Below are 22,408 nucleotides of genomic sequence, written 5' to 3'. Positions count from 1 at the left end.
TTAGATCCATTTCAACATATAAAGCCAAAACTAACAACCAATTGTTAAGAATATATTTATCTGCACATATATATATGCGTGTGTTGAAATACTTTCCAACGTAACGTTCAATTTTATTTTGGCTGAAATTCTGTGACTATAAGAAGTCTATACAAATCAGGGCTACTGAAAAAATACATAGTTCATATATATATGTATATATATATAATATATGTATATATATATATATATATTTATATATATATATATATATCTTGAATTATTATAACAGATTTGTACGTTTCATAATTCATATAGTGTCATTAGAGGTCATTAGAGGTAAAACTTAGATGTTTATACCTTATCCATTCTATTTCTAAATAGTTATATAAAAAATATATTTTTTTTATACATATAGATAAGATAAGATATATTTTAAATAGCAAAGCAGATATTTTATTGATGTATATTCATACATATGACCTGTTCCTGTTAATACAATCTGTCTGTATTAATGGAATTTCATAAATCAAATAACTATAGCACCAAAGGAGATTGGTGTACAAAAGTGTAACCGTTTGACTAGCTTGTAATGTTTTTGATCCCAGACTTTGATCCTAGATTTCTAGGATTATAATGCTTAAAAGGAATATTTATGATATATTATTATATATAATAAGACAAGTTATGGGCAAGCCTATGATGGAGATCACCTTATAGTCATTTGTATAAGTCATAGAAAGAGACACCTTTTGTATCAAGAGGAAAGGGACTCTTGGTTCCTTACATGAAGTAATAGCGCAACAAAAAGTTAGCATGATGCTATGATTTATAAAGTTGAAGTTGGAAATCAATATATAAACACCATGCCAGACATTGTTTATAGGTACACCAAGTAAAATGAAGAGGTTGACCCTTTCCAAACAAACTGTCTGTTGGTCCCTTTCTGGCACTCTAAGGATTAAGATATCATTTTTATGGAAACCAATAGTCGACACAAGTAGACTAATACAAATCTCAGTCCAAATGAACTACTCTGAGAGTTGGAACATCTCTCTCTCACTGAAATGAGTTCTTTTAAAAGAGCATAGCTATGTTAATTCATTTCGGTACCTTTGTTGATAATCCATATAATCTGAAAACATTTGATAAAACCTTACATAAAGAAACTTTGAATATTCAAAGTTAAAAAATAAAAATGAAATAATTTTTGTAGATTATATATATATATATATTCAAATGTATTAACCACCTCTCAAAAAGTTATCCATGTATGTACTGTTTGTTTTTTAAATCTACATGTATTCATCACATTAAATAAAATATCTGTCACTTCGTATGATGTCATGTCTACACGTTACAGCTGTTAGACAAAGAGCTATTTTAAGTCTCCATTCTGAAACCAACATACTTCCAGCTATATTCCAAACTTATGCCAAGAAGGAAAAATAATCACATTCAACTAAAGGAGAAATAACTAAACCATAACACGTAACTTAATATTATATCATAAAATTAATCTGAAAACCAATAATATTTAATTTGCTATAGTAAATATAGTTTCATTATTTAGAGGTCTTATCTTTCCACTCGTTCTGTGGCAACGTTGCGGGATATATTAAGTTACATGGAAACCATTCCCACTTGTCCATAATTTGTATTGTGATTTCCATAACACAAGTTCCCATATCGTAACTATGAGAATGAACCATAAATCTATCCCTTCTGATCAATGCCAGAGGGAAGAAAAACGTAGAAAAATAAAATTTGACGGTATGCAAGAACCATTTTTTTCTTGCTAAAAAACACATTATTTGGCCCCTGATCATCTTAACTTCTACTACTTCTACTGGGAGGCTGTTCTACCTTTTACCGCTGTTTCAGTAAAGTAAAACTTCCTTACATTGAATCTCTATGACTTATTGTCCTAAAGTTTCTCCTCCTTTGAAATCTGTGTATTCCATTTCCTAGTTGATATCTTTTTTTCTTTTTTAATATTTTTTTTTATAAAATTCAGATCTAGTCCTTATTGGTGTCATGGGCTGCATAACGTTTTTCTTTGCTGTTAAACATTACTATGATTTCTTTACCAGAATTATATAATTGAGCTACTACTTCTAATGTATAGTGAATCTGTTACCTAAAAACTCTTGCCATTAATCAGTGGAGCATAAAAACAACAGATACATTGTTATTTTGCTATGCCGTAAAGCACATATTTATTTTAAAATGACATTTCCCGAATCTGCTCAGAATATGATGTACCCTATATATATATATAGGCATATAGGCAGACATTTTTATTATGTATATATCTCTTAAAACCTACCATATAGTGTGTTAATGGAAGGTAATAAAACATATAGGCAGCTTTTAAGTTCTACTGATTAATGTCCAATTTACCTTTGGTGACAGGTCCACTTAAAAATACTAACTTGGAGATATATCTCTGATGAACTAACATGGTAGGTATTTTACGGCCATGTAATAGATTCCATTGACGCTTCCATAGAAGAATCCTACCTGCCACAATGGGGTGGATTATACGCAGGAGATAAATTTATCATGCGTAATTGAATAGAAACCCCTCGCATAGACAAAGGAAAAAATAATTGTACTAAAATATATCACTTTTTATATCTTAAATTTTGGTATTGCAATCTATGGAAGGATTGCTATTCAACTAAGTGTGATACATTTACTCATCTAAAATGTACCTATCATTTGAAATAAGTATATAATAATAAGCCAACCATGGAATGCTGCATATGCATCCATTTTAAGCCTTAAAAAATATATATTAATAATGTAGCTTTTGGGCCTAGAACACAATTACATAATGTTTCCCAGAATGCACCTGACATCAAACTCCTGACTAAATAATCAGCTGTAAAAATCAGCCATTACTTAATTTGCTTTTGCAAAGAGACATATTTTCTGTACTCATATAATTCCAAGTAGAATACACATTCCGAACAAGCCACATTAGAAATGAAGCACATTCTATTAAAAATGTTTTGGGTTTTTTAGAGTGTTGTAATTGTTAGTTTGTGTGTTAAATAAACTGTAGTTTTCATGAAAAAACAGCCATCTCATCTTCTGTTTGTCACTGAAGCAAGCTAATGAAACACTCTGGGATCCAACAGGTAGACTTCAAACATGATGAGGCCTTCTTAGTTTTTGTAGAGGCCTCATCTTGCCAAAAAATCCTTATTTTTGGGCCTACCCAAATTTTTTTACGTTTTTGAGTCTTATGTGGCTCTCAACCTTGTAAAGTCGGACGGCACTAAACAAAAATATTTTTTAAGATCAATGTTGCCCTGATGTCATTTGAAAAATAATAAGAATGAACACCAGTTGTCAAAGAGCCAACCTCTGTCAGATCTAGCCGTTATCTGCCGTTATATAAAAAAATATTAAAATCAAGCAGACCTTCCACTCTGTGTCTGTTTATATTTTTATACCAAAGCAGAGATCCTGCTGGGTCTATCAAATGTACACATTGCACAAAAGACCACTTTTCCCTCATCTCATAATGACTACTCTCTACATATCCTTAGTTGAGGCATCATGCTGACATACACTCATCACCCTCCTACCAGACGTGTTTGTAAAAGGAAAAGGTGGTGGAACCCCTAGCAAAGAAAAAATAAATATATACATTAACTACAATAAATAAGCCAGTTTTAAATAAAGATATATGAAAGAAAGTTTTCATGCTTAATTCCTCATAATGTCATAATCACTATGTAGAGTGTGTTCTTCATTTCTCAGAGGAACAGAGGTCTAGAACGTCTGTGAGTCGACTTTAATAGACATTTTTAAGTCACCCTGCTGCTTTTTAAACAATTTTTTCAATGCAAAGCAAAACATCTTCACAGGATAGGGTTCTAAGTAGAGAATAAAAAATAATAAATTACTATTCACTAAAAACTATTTAAAACACTACAAGGACAACAAAGTAGACTTGGTGTAACAGAAAGAAAAGCACCTGGTGATCTTTCAGGCAACAGTCTTTATGATAAAGGAAAATCAATTCTCAGTCCTTGAGTGTCTCAGACCCAAGAGGAGTTCTTGATGAAGCATAGCTCCTTATACTGTTATTCACAATAATGGATTATATATGCTTATGATGGAAATCATAAATCTGTGCCCACTAAAAAATGTGTGACACTGATAGTTATTAATTGCACATAGCTTGTAAGTTTAGTTAGGCATACAATAAGCAATCAGGAAACAGATTTTACAATATTTTACTATGTATTTATGTACCTTAAACGTTTGTCTTATGCATATAGATGGTACCTTGTCACTGACAAAAAAAACCAAAACCATATGTTTTGAGGTCCCTGCTCTAAGAAGTAGAATTATGTGTTTTTGTGTGTTTGTGTGATCATGAAAACATTGTTGACCATGATATGGACCATTCTGCCAATCCATGCTGACAATCAGTTCTAGATCTTCTCTGACTGCAACCTTCTGCTGAGCCTAAGTGGGCTTTAACACCATCCAACTTTGCTCATTAAGTGAGAGGCAACCTGTGGAAAAAAATAGTATCTTCAACATCTGCTTTGCTCTGATTGTGTGCTTCTAGAAGGACTCCGGTTGTTGCATCCAGGTTGAATCTATATCCTTCAGGAGATGGTTTTGTTGTAGGTTGTTTTTAATATTTGTACTATGCATCTGTATGTGCTTCTATCTATGTATCTGTCTATAACTAAATAGAACATAATCCTTGACATAGAAAAGCTGCTTTTTTAGAAATTATTTGAATTTGGCCCAAATTGTCTATGTTCTAAATGAAAAGAGGACAAGTACAATAAGCTTTCATAAAGAAAAGGTAGCAAGTAATTTTTCTTGCAGCAATGCTTACCTTCCCTTGTAATATATTTTTTTAGGAATACATGTTGGTCTGAGACACAGACCCATCCACCACAGTATCCATCACAAGCCTGTGAGAAGTCTCCAAGGGCACAAGGCAAGAAACATGAGTGTGGGTTTCTTTACCAACTGCACCTATTTCAGCATGGACCTTCTGAACTAGAATCAGTTAGCTCTGGGTTAGATTCTGTGTAATCTAATTCTAAGAACCCCTTACAGTGAAAGAAGTGATGGCTGGCAGATAGAGGGCAGATGGCTGGGCATAGAAATACACCAATAAAGGGTGCCTGATAGGAGGCACATACAGGGAAAGGGTAGAGATCTGGAAACGTATAATATATAACAGAAAAACTCTTCCATTTTTGTCATTTTTTCTGTCCATAGCATATACACATGCAAATGTAATATAATAATATCAATACGTTTAAAGCAAACATTAAAATAAAAATTAACCCGTTTTGCAGTAATCCCCCTGACAATAGAAGGGTTTAATCCATAACTGCCTTGTATATATCAAGGTAACAATGTGATTTGTTACAGTCATTAAAAAAAGAAACATATAAATGTATTAGAATGGATGTAAATATATCAGGGATATTTTAAATCTGTATGATTTCATTCGTTGGAGATGCAAGCGTTTAACGTTTACACGCATTAAAAAAATGGAACGTTCTTATTAATAAAATGACTGACAATGTAATCCTTGGGAACAGATGCACCAGTAATGGGTAATCAGTGACAGCCTCCGATCGGCATCAGGTTGGAACAATCAGTCCCGCAGAGGTCGGGGGGCCCATTGGTGGCTTAGTGGTGGGAGGCTGTAAAAATAACAGGTAGCCATTATAAGTAACCCGATCTCTATTCATCATCCTCAGACATCCACCGGCTCGGGCAGTCTGATTAGGAAGATCTCTGGAAACACAATGTTTACAAATATTGTCAGATTGCTGCTTGGAGGGTGACCCTAGAGTCACTGCTGAACCTGCCCTCTACGAGCCCTGGTGCTGGGGTAGATCTACTGTTACTAAGTAGCTCTGTTTTAGCAGTTTAGTCCTGTGTTCCGCTAGCCCAGGCTCTGGTTTCCGCATTGACTACGGAGCATAGCTGTAAAACACACGTAATCCCTACATTATGGAGGCTTGTGCAATTACAATGTATTTACAACATACATGTGATGTCATAGGCTAAATTATGCACAAAAGAACACTCTCCAAAAAACAGATAATAATAATAATAATAATAATAATAATAATAACAACAACAATTGGTATTGTAATTATCAATAATAATTATATATAGCACACACATTATATATATATATATATATATATATATATATATATATTAATATCTCCTATGTAATCACGTATTTGTAGGTTACTGTTCCCTAGTGTGTTTGTGATGTCAAGATGCAGGGAATGACTGAAAGGTAGGGCTACTAGATAAAATAATACAGGATACTTGATGTTTAGAGCATACTGTATATTACATGCTAATTGGTCATAAATTTAGAAAATATATATGTGTAAATGCTCTTCACCTTTATCTGCCAAAGCCTGCCTGGAAAAGAACCAGACAAAGGCTAAGAAGAAAACCAATACCCATTCACCAAGGCACCCCAAGGTCAGTGAGGCTAGGTGCCCATTACCACTCTAACTGCAAGGGGCTAGTGTGTGAAACCCAGCTCCCTAGACTATTTGGCCCAAGAAGAAATAACGAATGTTTGCTGTGGACGTGTTGGGTGTTTAAAAAGACCCCTTTTCTGTTATCAGAATGTTTCCAATCAGGTTTTCTTTATTTCATTATGTTCCGTTTAAAAATACTCTCTTAATTTTCATAAACTTAAGGGTGACCTTGAATTTCTCCTGACCTTTGGCTTTAAAAATATTTCTATAATGGAAGTAATTTCAGCTCAGGAGAAATCCTCTTACAAAGACTCTACAATCCTTATTCCTCTCTGAATGTGAGACCCCAGTCTTATTATAGCTGTGAAACACAGTGTATATTATTGTCTTATATTATTATGTAAATATTAAATCTAAAATGAAATTGCTTTTTTATGTATGAATTTACCACTAACTTTCACAGTATTCAATTACAATACATTGTAACTAAATATTAAATTGTAATTTAACCACGCCAAGCACAAGCATTCCAAATAGTTTCAATTTATTTAAGAAAAGAATTCAATTTTCTATGTTTTCAGTTATTTCTAACTATCCTAATAGACATGTTCAACTATTCTTCAGGCTTTATTCTAATAAAATGTAGACTGAAAACCATTAAACCACTTTATTAAATAAACATTAGTATTTGTTTTTAATGTGCGCTTTTAATTCCAAATGATTATTATAGATCACCTAATAATCATATTAGATTATTTATAGATTATTTTCAGGAATATTGAGTATAAATTAAATAGATGCCACTTCCCTGGTGACATTTCTTTTTGGTCATTTTCACTAAAACGTCCAGATCCTGATGCCCTTCAAGCAATTTGACTCTCAAAGGGTTACAAATGACAGTCTCTTTCAAGTATTTAACCCATAATGTCCAGTTACGTGGACGATATATTTCTGTATAGGAACAGACAATCTGAAAATGTTATGTCTGTAGAATCTAACTCCCATCGCGCTCAGCCAAGGGTCGGCTGACTAATTGTTGTAGCAAACCTCAGCTCTAGTGTGAAGACACGAGTATTAAATCGTTTGCAAATCCCAATATATTTCTCCGCACCTCTTCCTGCTGGGAGGTTTAATAAATACTGCCTACGGGCGTTATTAGCCCCGTTATCGGGTTACCGCGTCTGTCTGCCCCCGCTTGTCACGAACAGGTTAAAACAAATATTTTGCTACCTTTGGGTCTTTAGAGCTCAGACTGGGGAACACACGAATTAAAAAGCACTTTTAAATTAATTAATGGCTTGTTCTGTATAATTGGATAATAAATCGTCCCACACAGCCCTGAGTAATCATTAGTAACTAACCTTCGCGAGGGTATAAACTGCGGGGAATAAACCCGTCTGTCTAAACAGGTACATAGAGAAACAGTACGTTATTATAGCTGCAATATTATATTCTGCAAGAGCTCAGTGTGCCAAACCAAATCCCTCCAGTTCATTCAATGGTTAAAAAACTATTATTCTGTTTCACCCTAAATAATTGAAATGTGTTAATTAGATTTTTCAGTGTCGGGGAGTAATTGTTACAAAATCTTATTTCTAAATCACATTTTATATACCCCCAAAATCATACAGATTGCAATAGACATTTAATTATGTAATTTATCAATATATGTACGTATGTGTATATAAATATATTTACTATATATATATATATATATAGTTAAGTATGTAATACTTTGTTATATTATTGTTGATATTAGTGATGGTGGTGTTGTTACCACGTATATAGGTGGATATTAAGACAAAATCAATATACATTGCGCTTTGATTATATTATGTCGGTTGGGATCAGGGGTTAATTAGTTTATTTTGTATTCGGTAAATTCTATAGTTGTGGATTGGCCTTCCAGGTTGCGGAGCTGGGTAGATAAGAGTGCTGTGTCAGTAGAACCATACCTGAGAATACGTATATTATGAAAAAACACTTTAAAAAAAAAACTGCTGACTTTCATTTATATTCACTGGGATCACAGGGCTGCTGAAATCAATAGTCAATAGTCAATAACCCTTTCATGGAGAGAAATATTACACCAGCCAGTTTGTTACCCTTGTTAGAACTCTTTCTACAAAATGTTTTTTACATTTAATGCTGTGTCCCCCACTTATTAGTTACAAGTAATTATGCAAATAAATACTAACTCTAATACTATTAATTTTACTACTACTACTAATGATAATTAATATACATAAAGTTGGTAAATGTTAGTGGTAAGGCATAACATTCCCGTAGCCCGTGGGTTTGTCTCACCAGACGAGTTGAGATGATTCCGCAGTCTGATATTGTCATCTGCGAACTGATCTTACGTTCCACTCACTCGAATTGTGAGCTGTGGGTGTTCAGTGGCGCGGAGTTCCCTACGTGGACGTGTTTATTGCTTATACGCGGTGAGAGTGCACGCGCAGTCCACTGTGGACGGTGAGCTGAGTGTGCGTTGTGTAATAGTGTGTGTCCGCGCTGTGTTATACTGTGTGTTCGCGCTGTGTATGTGCAGATCGTGTGCAATATATTGTGTGCATTCCTTGCGGTATTGCTATTTGCTTGGAGAGCAGGGTCCATGCTGCGTGGGAGCTGTGGAGCTGTGGAGCATGTGTGTGCATTGACTGCGCTCAGTGTAGTAGTGTGTGTGCGGATGCAGGGTGTTCATGATGATTGTAGCCACTGTGTATAATTGCAACGTGTGCATGATGAGTGTTTGTGTTCAGGTTAGCCCTGTGTATGCTGAGAGTAGCACTGAGTGTATAGTGTGTGCGCTGAGTGTCTGATGTGGCAATGCGTGTGCATTCATTAAATGTGTTAAAAGTATTGCACATGCTTAGTACCGCTTCAATGTAGCACAGTGAATACAGAGGGAGTGTTGTGTATAATGCTGTGTATGCATGCAGTGTACGTCTCACATGTATCACACTATGCAGTTTGTGTGACACATGCAGTCCTAGCTTAGACAGTCCCTCTCGACACTCTAGCTGACATCCCCCTGTACTGAATGTAGACCCCGGGTCCAGACCCCTTGATGGGGTAAAACAGCTGCATCTCAGCGAGTTACAGCAAACACCTCCAAGGTAGGGATAGGGACTGCTTCTGAGACAATATCCGGTGCACTCTATATGTTACATGCTGTGTGCAGGCTGTATATACAATATTTGTGTATTTTAACAATTCTTGAAAATTCCATGACACTCTGCAAATACAGAGGAGAGCCATACACAAATTAGTGCAGTCAATGGGGTCTTTTCACTAAAGAGAGATGTGTTTTAACGGCTTACCTTCACTATGCACTGTGAAGAGGCCATCCTCAGTGAGTGCCTGAGGCCGGCAGAGCTGCTTGGCCCTGTATCATGCCCAAGTAAATCATCCAGATTTCTTTAATATCTCATTGCACATTGAGTAATACATTATACAGTGCCAACTCATCCCTTCTTAATGAAGAAAGTTGGCAGTGTTGTGCTTTCATGAAGTGAGTTAAACTACAATAAAAATATTATTATTATTATTATTATTATTATTATTATTATTATTATTATTTTACACTAGGTAATTGCAAAAGGGCCCACTAGGTTCTATCAACCCAAGCAAGGAGTCATCCTGAAGTCATCTTGTTATTAAGTAGGCAACTATGTTGCAACTTTTTAAAACCTATTAAACAATATCGCAGTAACATTTTTTCACAACTCTTTTTAATGTTATGGCTATATGGAGAGACTGTGTTAGATTCTTACATACAATCCAGGAATTTGATCAAGTCCCTTGTACGCTGTGTTCTGCTATTATGGAGTTTATTCACAAAAGGGAGAGTTCTGTTTCAGTTCCTTGACTTCACTATGCATTATGAAAAGCCAACCCCTGGTGCAGGAAGAGGTTGGCTGGCATAGTGACGTTTCTTATCCATTGAAATATACATTATATGCATAAGGGCTAGCTCACACCTTCTCGTTGGTGATACCCCTTCATAATGTATAGGGAAGTCAGGGAGTTAAAACTACTCAGCAAACTCTCCTGATGACTCTCCCAGACAGATCTCCAATTTAAAGGCATGTCCATCATGTACAGAGAGGTTCAACAGTGTATTGTTATGTTGTTGAGCAAATTGGAACAACTTTTATATATCATTATAAGTTCCCTGTGTTTAAAAAATAACTGTATATATAGATTTTCACACAAAACCCAGAAGATCAGTATGTTTTCAATGTATGATCAACAGCATGAGGCTCTAATTGCATTGGTTTTCAAACATATGTTATGAGTCTGGAAGTGAAATTGATCCTACTTAATTTAACCAGAACAGGAACAGTGCATCTCAGTCCTGGAAACCTTTAGGGGGCTTCAAATAAAACGCATAAACTACGGAAGAGATTGCAACTTGAGGAGTAATTTATACTGTGGCCCAGGGTTGAGCTGGGATTAATAATCAGTCCAGGCATTTTCAACATTGTCCTACAGACGACCAGGTCTCATTTTTCCCTCAACCACCCAATAAGTTATTGGCAATTTTAAATTGTCTATGTCAAATATTTTCACTTTACAAATCTACAGAATCTGCTGGTGCTATATAAATGCAGCATAATGGGATTCCTTTCAACATTAGGTGTAGTTAATACTTAATATTCAATAAACACTGAGATACTTACTCTCTTTAAAGACAAACATCCTCCATGGTGTACTTGGCTGGTTTAGAAGATCGTAGATCTCCCTTGTGAGCAGCTTATTGAGCAATAGTGCACTGATTAACAGGGTAATTTGCCCCCAGTCTGCAGCAGCGAGACCTACCATACTAGCAGTAGGCATAATTGGCCTAGGCCAGAACATGACACTTAAGTGATTATATAACCTGCAGATGCTTACAAAGTGTTACGCACAACTTTCACGTGTTATTTGGTTTGTAGCTTTGCAAACCTAGACCTCCAGACTAATGATTTCAGGTTAATGGCCAGAAAATGATCATATCATGAAACCACAAAAGGGGAACTTGAAACCAATTCATCGCTCAACACTTGGTACACTGGAAAGTATGTGTACATGGTTGGCAAAGGCAACCACACTTAGTAGGAATTTACTACAAACACCATTATTTTTAGTTATTTTGTACCTAAATATATTGGTGCAACTTAAAGGACACCCGTGACTTCTGGGTTGCAGAATAGTACTGGACAAGCCTTGCCCATCAATATATGGAATCTGTTCAATTGTTTCATTTAGATTAATTTATGCCCTGCAATTTAGATTTTATAAGCTCTATATGAGAGCCCTTAATAAACAGAGCCAATAACTAATTGCAAATCCAGTATCAGTTCAATGTCCTTGTGTAGCCCTGTCCCTGGTTCCATGCACTGAAAGCACAAGCACACAATATATTTTATGACCTGTAGACTTATGCCCAAAACTGGCAGGGGGTTTCCAACCTGGGAGCAACTGCCAGTCTCGTGTAAAATCCTTGTGGCAGACCTGGCATGGCTAATGTTCTCTAGGCAGATGAAGTTCCCTGAATCTAAATTGTATAGAATTACTGGGGAATTATGTACTCATGTGCCAAAGCACCTAAAAGTTAATGGCTAGGTGCTATTCCTATTACTAGCCTGTGACCTATTTCACACTTGAAAATATTGATCCGAACCTAGAACGTTCTTTTGTACTGCTCAAGTGTCTCTCAACCCAACTGATTTTGGATCTATCCCTTCAACTTTGTTGCAACTGAAGAATTCTTTACAATACATTTTGTTTACTGAGTTACAGCTTTTTGGTCAATGCATTACTGTCCCTTCCACCCCCCTCTCAAAGGGTTGAAATTATGAGAGACACATCTATTTCATTATCATTATTATTATTATTATTATTATCATTATTATTAGTGCAGTCCTTAACAATGGCAGATAAATGTAATAGTAGCCCATTTCAAAAACAGACAGAAGGTGTGGAGGGCCTTTTTCTCTAGAGCATCCCATGTGACAACAGTAATTCTGCATAAATAAAATAAAAACTCACATAGCCTTTCTTCTTATGTGATTGCATCATATTTAATAAACATGTATATAAAAAAACAGGAATAGTCTATTTATGTTACTGAAAGATGCACAATTTAAAAGGAATCTGGTCTAGTATATCTGTCAGGTGAACGGTGGATGACCAGTCTCATGAATCCTATCATGAGCTATTAGCTCCAAGCTAGGCAGCTCTTCACACCCTGCATGGAATAAGTTACTTGCCCCATTTATAAAGGTATTGGTCACACAGATTAATTGATAGCCATCACAATTCTATTAGTCTGACTGTGATTCTGCACTCAGGAGAGGGATCACCCAGCTCTGCATGGAGTAGGCAGCTGGCCTGACTTGTAGCTGAAATTACATTATTACAGAGCCCTCACCCCCCTTTCTCTCTCCCTCTCTCCCTCTCTCCCTAGGCTGTCACTCCCCTCTCTCCCCCATCCCCACCCCCACATTTCTCCTTTTTGCTTCTTGCAGTATCAATCATAGCTGGAAAAAAATCCCTTCCCTAATATTCAGCTCCAAGGCTGCCTTTCAGTGGATGGGAGCAATCTGTCAAGCCAGCCAGGGTCCCTCCTTCTAGGAGATCAGGTTTCCTTGACTGACAGAGTTACCATGGAGAATAATTTGACTAAAACTGTTGTCTTCTCCTCGCAGTCCCCGGGTCAGGTAACCGACCAATCACAGGGAGCACAATCATTTTTCATGCCAGTTTAGAATAATATTATTAAAAAAGGCAGCCAGACAGAGGGTGAGCAGACTTTCCTGCTATATTATCTGCCATAGAGCTGCATCCTGGAAGGGGAGGTGAGGCAGAGCTGAAGGAGAAGTTAAAGGGACATCCAAAAGTTTGCGAAAGTGTTGCCTGCTGTGGCCCTGTGGCCCTTGGTTCTTGGATTGCTTTGAAGACCCAGGATCTGGACGGACGGCTGATAACCCTTGGACCTGGATGGTTCTAGCAGAGAGTTGGGGGTAAAGAGGGGACCATGTCGATGCTCCCCACCTTTGGCTTCACCCAGGAGCAAGTGGCCTGTGTCTGTGAGGTTCTGCAGCAAGGGGGTAATATAGAGAGGCTGGGGCGCTTTCTGTGGTCCCTGCCGGCGTGTGAGCACCTCCACAAGAATGAAAGTGTCCTCAAGGCCAAGGCGGTGGTGGCTTTTCACAGGGGCAATTTCCGGGAGCTCTATAAGATTTTGGAGAGTCATCAGTTCTCCCCACACAATCACCCCAAGCTACAGCAGCTGTGGCTCAAAGCGCATTATATCGAGGCGGAGAAGCTGCGGGGGCGCCCCCTGGGGGCGGTGGGGAAGTACAGGGTACGCAGAAAGTTCCCCCTGCCCAGGTCGATCTGGGACGGGGAAGAAACCAGCTACTGCTTCAAGGAAAAGAGCAGGAGTGTGCTGAGGGAATGGTACGCACACAACCCCTATCCATCACCCCGGGAAAAGAGGGAGCTGGCCGAGGCCACCGGACTCACCACCACCCAGGTCAGCAACTGGTTCAAAAACAGGAGGCAGAGGGACCGAGCGGCCGAGGCCAAGGAAAGGTACGAGTAAGTACCCCTCCGCTCTTAATCCACAGGCTTACACGCGTGGGCTGCCCCTGGAGTTTCAGCATTTCTGCTGTGGACCACAACTCCCATCACAGACATCCTGTCACTGGTGAGCGGGGTGGTCATGGTACATAGTAGCTCCACAATAAGCGGGTGGTCAGAAATGAAAATGAACGGTGGGTTCTGAGAGACTCTGTATTTCTAATGATCCTTAGAAAAATGTCATATTAACCAACAGAAAAACTGTAACATTTTGCTACATTTAGTAAATCGGTGGAACCAATTGAACTTCCCCAGGAAACTGCTTCAATGTTAACGTGATAAATACCCACTATGATGTCCTAGCTGCCTAGCAGTTTCCAGGTCACAATCCATCCACTTTTATTTGGTGCCATTTTATTTTATTTTAGAGCCACTCTATTTTTTTTAGAGCCCCCAAAACGTGGAAATTCACATAGGATTCCTTGTTTTGTATAAAAATGTAATTACCTGGGTGTATTTAGTACTTGCATCAAGCTTCGGCGCTGTGTATTTTAACTTTAAAACCCCCCTTTTATGTTATTGTCAAAATGCTCTTAAATCAGAGAAATGTACTAATACAGAGAGCTAGCTCTCTAATAGTGGGAGCGCTTTCTCTATAATATGCAAGGAAAAAAAGTACCAATTTTTTGTGTATATAAATGAAAATAGAAAGCCCAAACTATAGTCATTTAGTACATCTCGCTCTCTCTGTGACAATATTTTCCACATCAACACTTATCTCTCTCTGAACGTCACAGTTTATTAGGTCATCATCCTACTCCATGACAGCCCGTGTATCAGGGTTACAGCAGATCACCACATACAGTTGCTCGGCTAATTCATCAATTCTCTCGCCTGCTGAAAACAGATCGCCCTCATTACAGCTACTTAAACCAAAGCCACCCAGCACTTCCAATTTCGGGGAACACTGGCCACATTAGAATTTCACCAGTAATAATATTTTTGCTACAGGGTTGGATGTTTAATATAAATTAACAATATTTAATTGGGTCCATTTTTGTCCTTTAATAATTATTAAAGAAACAATATTATTATTATTGTTGTTATTAATAATTATTATTTATTGTTTTATATAGCACCATCATATTCCACAGTGCACAGTACATTTACACATTTTTTTCACCATCAAAATGTTCTAGTTGCTAGTACCCTAACAATGTCAGAGCGCAGGGAAATTACTAAAATTGCACTATTTTATTCTATTTTATTCTATTCTATTCTCCCTCATTCGCGTCACTAGATAAATAATATGTTTAAGTAGTACCTATTATAGTTATACAAGTAATGTTATAATTTTAAAAATTTGTATCATCAAACCAGATTAGAGAGTTAATTCACATTCATTATAAAATTAGAACAGATATATAGAAATCAAATTAAGTATATTTTTTCATTTTTAGTTGGGATAGATTGTAGCAGAACACAATAGTAACAATTAAATAAAATGCCCTAATATAGGGATTTAGGCAGAAATGCATTATAGATAATTTAATTTTAATATAAGCAGTTTAATTATAAACCACAAAACACAAATATATAAAGTATATCTAATATATTAATTTATATAACAAATATATAGAGTAACCAAACATTACGTGTATTTCTATAAATACATCTGATCTAATAGTAGGAGAAAAATCATTTTTGAAGTAATTTTTACATTTATGTTAGGATAAACAGTAATCACATATATGTAACACATACGACTCTCGCCCTTTTGAGGTAATATAACCCCTAAAATTTAATTCAATTTCATGTAGTTTAATACATTTTCACGGTGAAGTCGATTTGATCTCTTCTGGACCCTTTGGCGTAATTGCAAAACGATCAGCGTCATACTCACATCGGATAATCTGTATATGACATCACACATCCCTACATTTCACCGTTTAGCACTGAAAGGTGTAAAATGATTAGGTATTACTTGGAGTTTTGGAACAGATCTCAATACTTTCAGAAATGTCACATACAAACCACACACATACTTAACGGATCCGTAATATGTCCTTGCACCTATATAAGTATTGGTGCGCCGGTCTGTAATATAATGTAATAAATGTATATCATTAATGTAGTAATCCCTTCTTATACTATTAACCCCTTCTGCTCAATTATGAATTTCCATCAGTGATTGGGTATTGCCAAGTCACAGTATTATTGGAGGTGAGGTTTGTATCTCATGGGTCACTGAGCAGCATATGGAGGGGCCCAGATACCATTAACCCTTATGCCATTAACCCTTATAGCACTAATTCTTTGACAAGCAGCGCTACAAATGTACTACTGGTAACTGGCCAGTGGATGATGGGTGAAAAATAGGTACTAGGGGCTCAGGAAGGCAAAGGGCTGAATATTGTTACTTGAAATACACGGATATCTGGTATTTGAACACCGGTGCTCTCATGGATTGAATCGGGGGGGGGGAATAGTGTGTAGTTATAACGCAGGCAATATAATGTCGCTTAGCTCCATTGTAGAAAGAGAAAGAAAGATAGAGAACGAAAGAGTGAGAGAAATAAAGAAAGAAAAGGAGAGCAAGGATATATTAAATCAGGGATAAAACTGTTAAAAACACAGGCTATATAATGTGCTTATCTGAATTGGGGAAGAAAGAGGAAGTTAATAAGAAGGAAATAAATAAAAATGAGAGAGAAAGAAAGAAAGAAAGAAAGAAAGAAAGAAAGAAACAAACAAACGAACCATTGGGCCCATCTTGTATATCACTCTAATAGGACAGGAAAAAAGTGATATGTAACAAGTGATTTAACCCTTTAAGTGTAGATGAATGTGCAGAACATTGAGATTGTAAAGCTATATCCCATTTCCCTACTTACATTTTAACTCCAGCTGGCCCAGAAATGTTTGTTTTGCAGTAGATGAAAATTCCAACCAGTCACAGGGGCGAAATAATAGATGAAACGGAACTCATATCATCTGAATACACACTTTATATATACAGTAATCGTTGAATACTAAAGAAAAATAACTTTACTGAATAAATATACACAAGGTCTGTGCAGATAGTATCCATAATATGTAGCCTATATCTAGAATGTAGCCAAAACAACGCTGTGTGTGTGTCTATCTATCTATCTATCTATCTATCTATATATACATATATGTAGCATTTTTTAACAATAATTCAAACCTCTATAAATAATACTCCATACCATGATTTAGAGATTGTGTTATATTAATCTATACTCCTCTTTGAAATATTAGTAAATTCTCTAATAATGATAATGTATACCACTATTCGTGGTAATTAACACTATTTAATATTTTACTATTTAAGTTCTGTAATTATATTATTAATATTATAATGTGTCACTCCACCATTTCATAGTAGGGTATAATAATATATATTTATTATTAGTTGTTCTATATGCCACATTTTAATAACCGGGCATTAGTATCCTGAGAACATTTACCAACGAGAAGCAACTTTGTGTTTTTAATGATTTAAAACGCTGGATTTTGTATAAATCTATAGAAGTAGATACGTTTATAGTTTCAGTGTAGGCAGAATCTCACCTGGAGGCAGGATGTAAAGGTGGAGGATTTTAGTCAATAGTTAATAGTTAACTCCAGTGCTAGGTTACACCTATATAGCAATACACAAAGTTATTGATTTCTATAATAGTTTATTGTAAAAGTTGCTGATTACTGATTTCCTATGTAATACATAATTTCATAATTCCCTTACACACACGCATACATTGGCTGGCTCCATGTGATAGGGGGGGTGATAGGAGTACACATCAACAAGACTGTTAAACGTGGCATTTATTAGTAGACATATCATCTAAGAGCAGGTTGTTTCAGAAGCATGGTTAAAGCCATCAGGACTGCCAATAGCTTGCCTATTCCTTAAGGTTAGAGCTGAAATTGATTATCTTTAGTACAGAAGAAGGCAATATCCATATATTTCTGCAGTTGTATAATACGTTATAATGTACATTGGTAGGCAGCTTCTGCTATTCCATCTAAGGTGACCACATTATTTTGCATACTGGGAGTAGTTGTAGGTCCACTGCAGATGAAATGCCAATGGAAACCTAACCCTCCCTAATGAATACAATCTGAATCCTGGGGCGTGAAAACACGGCTAATTCTATTGAATAGGTGTCCTAGCGACTCTCCCAGTGATGGACTAAAATTCACATCATCCTCCTCCAATGACCGTGGTATAGCTAAAGTAATCCTGCATTATTGCAGTTTGCTGTGTGAAAAAGAAATTGTATTTAAATTAATAGCAGAAAGTAATTTTGTATTTAATTTTCTTAAAGGGAAAACAATGAAAACTCAAACTCCAACAGTCACAACGCATTATCGTCTTCAATGAACGGAAATAAAACAGTTTTAGGAAGTTCGGATGATGACAAGACTCCATCTGGAACCCCGGACCACACTTCGACCAGTCCAGCGTTACTCCTCAGCTCTAACCCAGGGCTCCAGGTTCTCCACGGTATGGGTCACCCTCAAGGTCCTAGTGCCATCCCCGTGCCAGGAGCTGATCCCATGCACCATCACACTTTGCAAGACTCTATCCTAAACCCAATGTCATCCAATCTTGTAGACCTTGGCTCTTAAAACTGGGAGATTTATTTAATCCAAAATCACAAACATAAATTGCTGTCAAATCCTATCCAGCGGATACTGACCCATCTTGGATGGACAAGCAGATATGACTATTTGAAGGTATTGTAGATCACACTACCTGTGCCACTTGGGACTTCAAACTTTTTTTATGACAATTCAGTCTATCATCCCAAAGCATTTTAAAGGGGAGACAACCAAAGTTCTAACCCATAAGTATTATACAGGGTGTTCAGCACTTGCAGGGCTAACCCACTTTGATTTGTGCCCTAAAAGTTATTGTAAAGCCTCTGGTTGACTCCAGAGATTAATCATTTAATCCAATAATGTATTTTACCATAGATACATGGAACCAATTTTTCTATTTGGCCATCACTTCTGTTTTCTAAAGACAAATTGCTAGTTTTACATTATAGGACTATATATACTTATATATATATAACCTATTATATGTGTCTAACATGTACAACAGCCACCATACCATGAATACCAGGACTGTATAGACAGATAAATGAATCTCACCCAAGGACAAACTCTGCCATTAACGCACAGCACATACAGTTCCATTAACCCTTTGAGTGTCAGAAGGGAAATGGGGAGCATACAGCTCTTTTTAACTCATTGGCACTCAAAGGGTCAACTTCTTCACCACCACTCAGCCTGAAATATATATATTTTGTGAAAGCTACAAACTTATTGATCAGGTCAGTCGATTTTTTTTGTTTCATGTTTATATCATGTGAATAAATCATTTGAAGATATCCCTGCTTTTATTTTATAATAAAAAAGAGAAATAACTGAAAATATAACAGGACCCGGCGTGTTATTTGCGTGTTTCAGCTTTTTAAATTCCTTTATGCTACACTTTTTTTTACATGTTCTTAAAATGTGTTTGTGTGTGGAGGGGTTATGCTGAATTTTTCTTCAAAGTATAAATACTAGCAGCAACTGGTAATAACTATCACAGTGTAGCTACTGATTATTATTATTAATCATTATTATATTCCTGTAGGGCTGACTAAATATATGACTTTTTTTTTAGGTCAGAGGTTCTAACCTAAACTGGTTATTTTGTTTTCATGTGTCTTTAGTATTTTATTACTGTTTAAGGTAAGGGATCCTACTTTTTAGAGACGCACCTGGTGTACACAGACATTAAAGATCCTATTGATCTGCCTTTAACTGCAGGACAGGGCTATTTGTTAAATAAATGTATTATCATATGTGAGAGACATTTAGCCCATCTGATCTGTCCATTTTTCCTGTTGTAAAGACTCAGACCTTAATAAGTCGTGGGTCTTGCCTTAGATTCAGGAGCCATATGCCTTTCCCATGCATGTTTAACGTTCATCGCTGTATTAGCCTCTACCACTTCTGATGGAGGCTGTTCCATTTATCTGCCACCCTCTCAGTAAAGTAAAACTTCCTTACATTACATGTAAACCTCTGGCCCTGTAGTTTTAGATTATGTTAAATGCCTTAATGCATTTGAATGTTTCTATCACTTCTCCTCTCTCTATGTAGTTTGTCATATTTCTGTCTCCCTGTGTCTGTCTGTCAGTGATGGGGTGGCGTGTTCTCCACCCCCCCAGTGATTATGGGAGAGAGTGTCAGGGTGTAGCGTTGCTTGGTGCTGAGGAATGTATGTTTTTCGCCTGTAGTTATGGTTATAGAGACTAATTTACTTGTCAACCAACCAAGCGCCGGAATAATGATGTTTGCTCAGCTCTATTGATAGATTTATAGCAGATGTAAACATCACGTGTGTTATTTTCTATGGTTTTACTAATTAGCAGGCTTTTTATCTGTTAATGAAGCGTGCAGGCGAGCACACATGCATTTAAAAGGGCATTAAACTTCGATTAGTGTTCTGCAAACTGTAGTTTACAGCGCGTGCATGACGTAATAGTAATCGTTATTGCGTTTGACCTCTTGGCAAATATCAGGGCCAGATTACAGGCTCTAGGAGAGATGGCGAGGGCACAGGGCATTTCCCATATTTAAGAGTCTAAGCCAAAAAGGACAGAATTGGGCATTTCGCAATCGAAATGTTTGGCTGATGGTAATATGAGTTGAAGGCCCTGCTCTTGCTCTATCACAATCCCCATCATACTGGATAATTTTCTTTTTGCTCTAAACCTTGTTTTAAACTGCATATGGTTGGCTGTGGGTGATGAAAGTGCTTGGAGAGCCTGACTTTGTACTTTAATGTATCTTGGCATTAAAAGTACATATTTCTAATAATTGTTCCTTAATTAAAAGTAGCTAATTACATAAAGCAATCAATGTATTAACCACATTATTGCTGGAAACATCTAATTAGCAAATTAATGCAGCTGAGACCTACAAACAGCTGCCAGGAGTGAGATCACTGAGGTTTTGTAAATCTCAGAGTCATATAATTAAATCTAAATCAAATATTAAACTCTGTATTGATTATAAAATATATTTATCATGGAGAGAGAAACTTTACTCAGAAGTCAATAATGGAAAGCAATTATGCCATTCAACTGGAAACAAATATTGTATTTCTGTACAAGTATATCAAATTTGTAACTAGTTTTCACATTTTTTAGATGAATTAAACGCTCCTTTTATTTTGTCCCTTACTAAGGACTGGCTGCAAAAATATGTATGGCTGTACTCCAGGCTATGGCTTGCTATTAATACTCTTGATGTAATGATACTGTGACCCCTGGCCTTCTAACTACTGTGGGCTACTGCTTATTGATGCCTTTGGAGCTACATGGCTGTGTAGTTAGTTACCCATAAAGGGAGTCCCAGCCAAAGGGTTATCTGTCCTGGTGGCTGATATGAGGCAGGTTAATGTATTCTGACTGTATGCCCATTGTCTCGCAACTACTTCATCCTGGGATCCCTATAGAAAAAAAGTTGCAAATAGGTACCACATCCTTACATAAGGCATTTCGTCTTATTTGTCCTGCTTTTTAAGATATTGGTTTGATGTATTTTACATTATTATTGTTAAATTATCACATAAGCAATGGGAAAGATTTGTGTTTCTAATGTATCCCATGCCATCTATAGTGTATGTTTGCAAGCCAGGCCCTCATCACCTTACCTATGGTCATTTATGTGCCTGACATCTTGAGATTATCATATCCTTCTGACACTATAAAAGAAACATAACATAAAGAGTGAAAAAATATGTTGTGCAAAAAATTATACTTATCTCAGACTAATGTAACATATTAATTAATAATTCATACTATATAGTTTATAGTATTATTTTACACCAGAATGGTTATTTTTTTTCCCCTCAAGATAATTGATCCTTGTGCTTACTATACTCCACACCAATGGCATAAATCCACATGGTAGCTCTACATGATTTCTGGAACCTAGTTCTCTAAACCTGATTTATTATTATTATTATTATTGTGAGTCTGCCTCTATTTTTCTTTCACTTTTATTTTGTTTCAACGGTTATTGCAACACACACTAAATCTTTGAACACAGATAATTTGCAATTCTCATTATTCCTTCTCATTATAAAAATCCTATGACTGCTACAAAATATATATATTTTTGTTTATATATATATATATCAAGATTATATATGCATATTATAAATACACTTTTTTAAGAGGAGCTTATGTTCTATGTTGAAATGTTTTACAGTCCAGAAACTTACAAATGTATACACCCAGTTGCTTCCTGTAAAACATTGA

The 22,408-nt window shown here is 36.3% G+C and overlaps 1 protein-coding gene across 2 annotated transcripts; it reads left to right on the top strand.

Moving 5' to 3' along the window:
• The first annotated feature begins 13,491 nt into the window (after positions 1 to 13,491).
• LOC149303150 (homeobox protein SIX2-like) lies at positions 13,492 to 18,710 on the top strand. Of its 2 annotated transcripts, none has more exons than XM_089481553.1 (2): positions 13,492 to 14,075; positions 18,407 to 18,710. In XM_089481553.1, exons 1-2 carry the CDS (start codon positions 13,510 to 13,512, stop codon positions 18,708 to 18,710), a joined length of 870 nt encoding a protein of 289 aa, XP_089337679.1. In that variant the 5' UTR covers positions 13,492 to 13,509. The 2 variants fall into 2 exon arrangements, with proteins under 2 accessions (XP_089337679.1, XP_089337678.1); XM_089481552.1 differs by having other exon boundaries at positions 13,510 to 14,069.
• Positions 18,711 to 22,408: the final 3,698 nt, after the last annotated feature.

This window comes from Sceloporus occidentalis, unplaced genomic scaffold (assembly GCF_023333645.1).
Source record: "Sceloporus occidentalis isolate IW3139 unplaced genomic scaffold, rSceOcc1.0.p SCAF_15, whole genome shotgun sequence".
Classification (NCBI taxonomy): Eukaryota; Metazoa; Chordata; class Lepidosauria; order Squamata; family Phrynosomatidae; genus Sceloporus; species Sceloporus occidentalis.
The sequence above is the reverse complement of the archived record's forward strand: the minus strand, read 5'-3'. Positions and strand labels throughout refer to the sequence as shown.